General features: G+C 34.7%; 1 protein-coding gene across 1 annotated transcript; it reads left to right on the forward strand.

Annotated features, from left to right (window-relative positions):
* The first annotated feature begins 1,430 nt into the window (after positions 1 to 1,430).
* Positions 1,431 to 5,120, forward strand: LOC105960572 (putative 12-oxophytodienoate reductase 11). The gene is made up of 6 exons (XM_088825531.1): positions 1,431 to 1,606; positions 1,823 to 1,963; positions 2,663 to 2,793; positions 3,054 to 3,215; positions 3,554 to 4,158; positions 5,000 to 5,120. The coding sequence occupies exons 1-5, from the start codon at positions 1,518 to 1,520 to the stop codon at positions 4,156 to 4,158; spliced, it is 1,128 nt and encodes a 375-aa protein (XP_088681657.1). The 5' UTR covers positions 1,431 to 1,517; the 3' UTR covers positions 5,000 to 5,120.
* The last annotated feature ends 1,564 nt before the right edge of the window (positions 5,121 to 6,684 follow it).

The raw sequence follows: 6,684 nt of genomic DNA on the forward strand, positions 1-6,684 counted from the left end.
TATTGAAAATATTTAAAATGAGGGGGTGACTGTAATTACCCAAACAAGAGCGGTTTTTTTTCATAATTTGACCTTATCTCAGAGGGTGGCTGTAATTTGCCCTTAATATTTTGATTTTGGAACTTTTCATATAGAAGAATATTTCTTGGACTTTTTTCATATAAGATTTTTAAATTGGGACTTTTTCGATATTTTCCCTAATATTGTTGTATGATTGAGGAAATACCAAAACAAAAAGTCTCAATTAAAAAGTCTAGAGAGGTTAAAGTTTTCAATCAAAGAGCATAATGTGACAAATTAATCAAACGACTAATTGAGTTTTAGCTCCATACGTAATTAAAGAAATAGTGATCGAAGGGGATATATCATATATATATACTTACACTTGAGTCAATGAAAAAGTTCAAAATCGTTACGCTATCTCCAATAAAAGACCCACGAATCTTCCCAACGAATTTTATCTCCCATTGATTCTCAATAAGTGGAGGAGCATCTAAAAAGGATTTTTTTTTTTTTTTTAAATTTATTTTCTCTTTAAAAATAAATTACAATCTAGGCTTCTTCTTGTTGTTTATTAGTAGGGTGTAAATTACAACCAACCCCTGATGTATGGTCAAATTACGAAAAACCACTCATGTTTGGATAATTACAACTACCCCTCAACTATAAAACTTTTTACACGTCCACCCTTACAGTGTCAAATTTAGTGGAATCTTCTAAATTATATGGAATATTCTCAATTTTGTACCAGTTTTATCCCATTCGAGCTCCACAGTTTAATGTAAGATGATCAGAAGATGTACTTTTTTGCTTGTACATATCAGATTGTGGTGCATCAGAAACTGCATTTTTGCACAAAATGAGTACAAACTAGAGAACATTCCACGAAATCTAGAAGATTCTATTTAATTTGGCACCATAAGGATTGACGTGTAAGAACATTCATAGTTGAGGGGATAATTGTAATTATCCAAACATGAAGAGTTTTTTCATAATTTGACCATACCTCAGAGGGTTGGTTGTAATTTACCCTTATTATTATCTAAGAGAAAACAATTTGGTTAATTAGAAAGGCCAATTTTTATATATATATTTTTTTAATGTCAGCATATAAACCCCTTGTAGATGACATAAGTATCGTTGGTTAGTTTTTTCATCAAACTTAACCACGCGCGTGTCACACTTCAAGGGGTCGTCTGCAAAAATTAACATAAGCATAAGGGAGTCATCTGAAAAAAAAAAAAAAAGTATTTTAGCGTTTGGTAGGTGCAATTAATTTTAACAGAAAACTAAAGGACGCCACCCTATTAACCACAACGGGGAAATAGCTACCTCAATTAATTGAATGAGTTATGGAGATTAAACACTTCACACATGCCTTTAATTATTTATTTTCTGAGCTTTTATTATCCAACTACCTTTCCACTCTGAAATATATACATAAACTTTTCAAGTTATATATATATATATATTTCCCTTGTTCACATTTTTGCCATAGAGATAATAAGTAAAGAGTGATGGCAGTTCAAAATAATAGCACTACTACAAGTCTAAATATTCCTCTGCTTACTCATTTCAAAATGGGGGAATTTGATCTCTCTCACAGGTTTGTTTTCTCGGCTCTTCTCCGAAATTCGAAGCTTATGTTTGTGGGTGAAAATTGGAACGAAAACATAATTTTTCAAGATTGCGATCATAATTTTTGCTTCCTCCTATATATATATATATATATATATATATATATATATATATATATATATATATATATATATATATATATATATATATATATATAACTGCATGTTTTGTTCTTGAACAACAGAATAGTGTTGGCACCACTAACCCGAGGGCGGTCGTACAAGAACGTCCCGCAGCCTCACGCGGCACTGTATTACTCTCAGCGAGCAACCGAAGGCGGTCTTCTCATTGCCGAAGCAACCGGTGTATCCGACACTTCACAAGGGTACTGTTTTTTTTTTCTTCTTCTAAAATTGGCCCGCAACATAATCGAACAAGAATAGAACCCTGCACAATATATATTTGGCTAAATTACAACTACCCCTGAGGTATGGTCAAATTACGAAAACCCCCTTCTATTTGGGTAATTACAACCATCCCTCAACTATAAATCTTCTTACAACTCCACCCTTATGGTGTTAAATTCAAAATAATCATCTAGATTCCGTGGAATGTTCTCTAGTTTGTACTCGTTTTGTGCAAAAATACAGTTTCTGATGCACCACAATCTGATATATACAAGCCAAAAGATACATCTTATAATCATCCTGCTTCAAAATGTGGAGCTCGAATGGGATAAAACGGGTACAAAAATGAGAATATTCCATATAATCTAGAAGATTCCACTAAATTTAAAACTGCAAGAGTGGACGTGTGAAGAAGATTTATAATTAAAGGGATGATTGTAATTACCCAAACATGAGGGGTTTTTTCGTAATTTGACCGTACTAGGGGTGATTGTAATTTACCCAATATTTTTTATATTTTTTTTCATTTTTTTCTCGAATACAAATCAAGTTCAATGGATTTGTTATTATGAATTCAAAAACCTTCGTCGCTGATCAAATATTCCCATCCAAATGCAACCTTATATTAATAAATAATTAATTATATTACGTTTTTCAAATTTAATTTATATAAATAGGTACCGAGATACACCCGGGATTTGGACAAAAGAGCAAGTGGAGGCATGGAAACCAATTGTAGATGCAGTTCATCAAAAGGGTGCCATCTTTTTCTTGCAAATATGGCATGTTGGCCGTGTCTCAACTTATGGTATCACAAAACCAAGTGCCTATTTTAAGGGAAATTAGATGCGACACATTGTTATTTACACTGTGTGGATTTGAATCGTAAATCTATAAATAATCAGACACACGTCTATATATATGTGTGCTTAGTGGGTGGTTATTTAATTAGATCTACGGTTCAAATTCACCCTGTATAAATAACCAGGTGAAGCATTTAACTTCCCCTATTTTACGTACATACTTGTTTCTAAAATGAAGTTTAACTCATTTTTATTTGGTGATCAGATTTTCAACCCAACGGGCAAGCTCCAATCTCACCAACGGACAAAGGAATTACACCCGGCCTCGACGGAGTAGATTGGGCCCCACCTAGGCGACTAACGAAAGATGAAATCCACGGTCTTGTCAATGATTTTAGGGTCGCTGCTCGCAATGCTATCGAAGCAGGTTTCGTGCCCTCTTAATTCCAATTGTAATTTCTTTGTAGATGGCTCCAAATGTTTGTTAAGTTTCAATTTCATTTACATAATTTGAAAATTAATTTAAAAATCTGATATACAAACCCAAAATGTCTCCACTAAAATACAAATATATACTTTTACTCCGCCATTTTTTTTTTTTCTAAATTGAAATACATTTATTCAGAAACATGATTTGACTGCTACAATAAATATGCATTACCTCCTTCCACCACAACTCATCATAATATAAACAAAAATTACTTTTTTTAACTCATCATAATATAAACAAAAAATACTTTTTTTTTTCGTTTATGATGCTTCTAGGATTTGATGGAGTTGAGATACACGGAGCAAACGGCTACTTAATCGAACAATTCCTCAAAGATCAAGTCAACGATAGGACAGACGAATACGGCGGGAGCTTAGAAAATCGGTGCCGTTTTGCATTTGAAATAGTGGAAGCAGTGACCAAAGAGATTGGATCTAATAGAGTTGGAATAAGACTATCTCCATACTCCGATTTTATGGAGTCGATCGACTCCGATCCCGATGCATTAGGCCTTTACTTGGCGAACGAACTCAATAAATTCGACCTTGTGTATCTCCATGTGATCGAACCGAGAGTTAGAGGTGCGGAGGTGCTTCAAGGGCCGGAAGATGAATATCCTCATAAGCTACTTCCAATGAGAAAGGCTTTCAAGAATACTTTTATTACTGCCGGTGGATACAATAGGAGTAAGGGCAATTTTGCCATTTCTGAAAACTACGCGGATTTGGTTACGTATGGACGCTTGTTTTTGGCTAATCCGGATTTAGTGAGAAGGTACGAGTTGGATGCTCCTCTAAATAAGTACGATCGGAGCACGTTTGGCATCTCGGATCCTGTCGTTGGTTACACTGATTATCCATTTCTTGAAGAAGCTAATTAGGTGTGTTGGCACGAGATTTCTATTTGTGAAGATTGAAGAAATCCGCCATACGTGGAAATTAAAGATTGGCAAAGATTTGTTTTCCATGTTTATTTTGGAATTAATTAGAGTCCTATTTTTGTAATATTTTTATTAGGACTTAGATTTATTTCCATGTATTATATTCTAGTTAGGTATTTTTTGTACTTATCTAGAATAGAAGTAGAAATCGACTAGGATTCTATTACCTAGTTAATCGATTTCTTAGGGCCCAAGTTAGGTTTAGGGTGGTGGATTTCGTGCCTATATAAGGCCCTCAACCTCATATGAGTCCGATGGAGCTTTAATAAGAAAAATCCCAGCATAAAGGCTTTGAAGGGTGCAGCCCGTGCTGCAGCCCTGTCTGCACGGCAGGTGTGGCAACAGAACAGGTTTCTTCTACCAGGCCATAAAGAAGATCGGCGTTTCGGGAGAAGTGCTTAAAAGATCTCGGGAGAGGTCGATCCGCCGTTTGAAGGAAGTTCAACATTGGAGGAAGTCCAAGAGTGCGGATGGAGGAATTGCTTTGATTATCAACAAGTTCGAGTCGTGTGCAAGAACGGCGTATCACGTAAAGAGGGAGTCTTTAGTGTTTTATTAAGTCCTATTAATGTACACATAAATCTGAACTAGTTTTGCAAGTCCTCGTGGATGTAGGGTACATTTGTATCCGAACCACATTAAATTGTTGTGTTCTTTATTCTGCTTTTCGTAGATTTATTACTGTGACAACACAACAATTCTGTTACGTCACCTAATGTCGTAACATGTAGTCTGTCTCAACAGATGAGTAGATATCTATAGGCATTCAAAATTCAACAAGGTGTAATATGTTTGTTCTGTACTACGCTTTTTGATTGTGTGCATCTAATTTTTTATGTATGTGTGGAGTGTGTAAGGGTGGAAATCGGACGTAATAGATTGGAAATGGCTTTTTCTATAAATTTATATTTTTTTTTTTGGAAGTACAAAATGGGTTCTAATTTATGGTCCAGAAAAATCGGAATACAAAAAATCATTTAGATTTTGGAATGCCTCGAATTCGGCGGAATTTCAAAAATTTCGGAAATTACACTAGTTTATAATCTCTGATTCCAAATTCGGATATAATGAAAATTTTCACAATATTTTTTCTATTTTTTTTTTTTTGAAATTTTGCAGGAAAATGCAAGAAACCCAAAAAGAGAGTTTGACAAAACGGAATAAATAAAAACACATGTAGTAAGACCAAATTGAAACATAGATTAAATTTTCTTATAATGAAAAATGCAACATAAAATTTCTGATACCAATTAATTTTTTCTAAGGTTTTAATTTACTTGACCCTTCGGTTTTTTATATTTTTCATATAAAATATAAAATAAGTTATATTATGGAATTACAAAATATATTATAAAATTATATTATATATTTTGAAAAACCATAGAAATATTTGGAACTAAAATCGAATCAAAAATCGGAATTTTCGATAATTTTATATACCATTCTAATTTCGTTTTTCCAAGGTCCAGCGGAGGGTGGTTGGTACTTTTCGCGAAGGAAACCGATCGGCAGACGGACTTGCAGAATGTGCACATGCTCACAAAGAGAACAAGCAATTTATAGAGAAGCGATCTCCCTCGCCATATCAGGTCACTATTTCTTCAAGATAGGATCGGAATTCCTCAGCTTCGTAGAGCTTCAACATGAAAAGGACTAGATCTGGCAGGTGGAGTGGGGATGAGAAGTTTCGATATTTGCACTTTCAGCCTAGTTGGGGTTCATTTTAGGAAGCTTCCGTTTCTATTATTTTATTTTCACCCCAAGTTGGGGCTGTTGTATAATATTCTAAATATATGAGAAGTTTTGATATTTGCACTTTCAGCCTAGGTGGGGTTCATTTAGGAAGTTTCATTTTCTATTATTTCATTTTCACCCCAAGTTGGGGCTGTTGTATAATATTCTAAATATGGTTTCCTTATTACCTTGGGATAGTCTTTTTCCTTGTGGAGGCCCACAAGAATTTAATGAGGCCCAAAACTCTTTTCAATTAACTGAAATGCTAAATCCCACATGGAAATTACTAGATCCTGCACATAATAAAATTTCTTTTTCTCTCCCCCAAACAAGTTCTTTTCCCCTCATGCTTGCACAAAAACATCATAAAAACAGTATTATAATTCGAGATTCGAACTTGAAGAAAACCTTATGAAATTTATTTTACAATCAAGGTAATCATTCTATCTCAAATTAATTCTACTAATTAACAATAAAATAGGTTTTTCTTCTCTCTTCTCTCTCTCTTTTTTTAAAAAAAAAAAATCACAATTTTATTACTTGTCAATATATGGTGGGTGGTAGAGGGTGATGAAAGGCCTACCATGAAATACGTCCATGGCAGGTGTGGGATTTTGGGGGGGGCGGGGAGGAGGCGGGGTGGGGTGCCTGCCATGAAATTCACGTCATGGCAGGTGTGGGGTTTTGGGAGGCGCGGCTACGTTGGAAGCGAAGGGCTGATGCTTTCTTTCA

The sequence above is a fragment of the Erythranthe guttata genome, chromosome 2 (assembly GCF_056151865.1).
Source record: "Erythranthe guttata isolate IM_541 chromosome 2, IM_541, whole genome shotgun sequence".
NCBI lineage: Eukaryota > Viridiplantae > Streptophyta > Magnoliopsida > Lamiales > Phrymaceae > Erythranthe > Erythranthe guttata.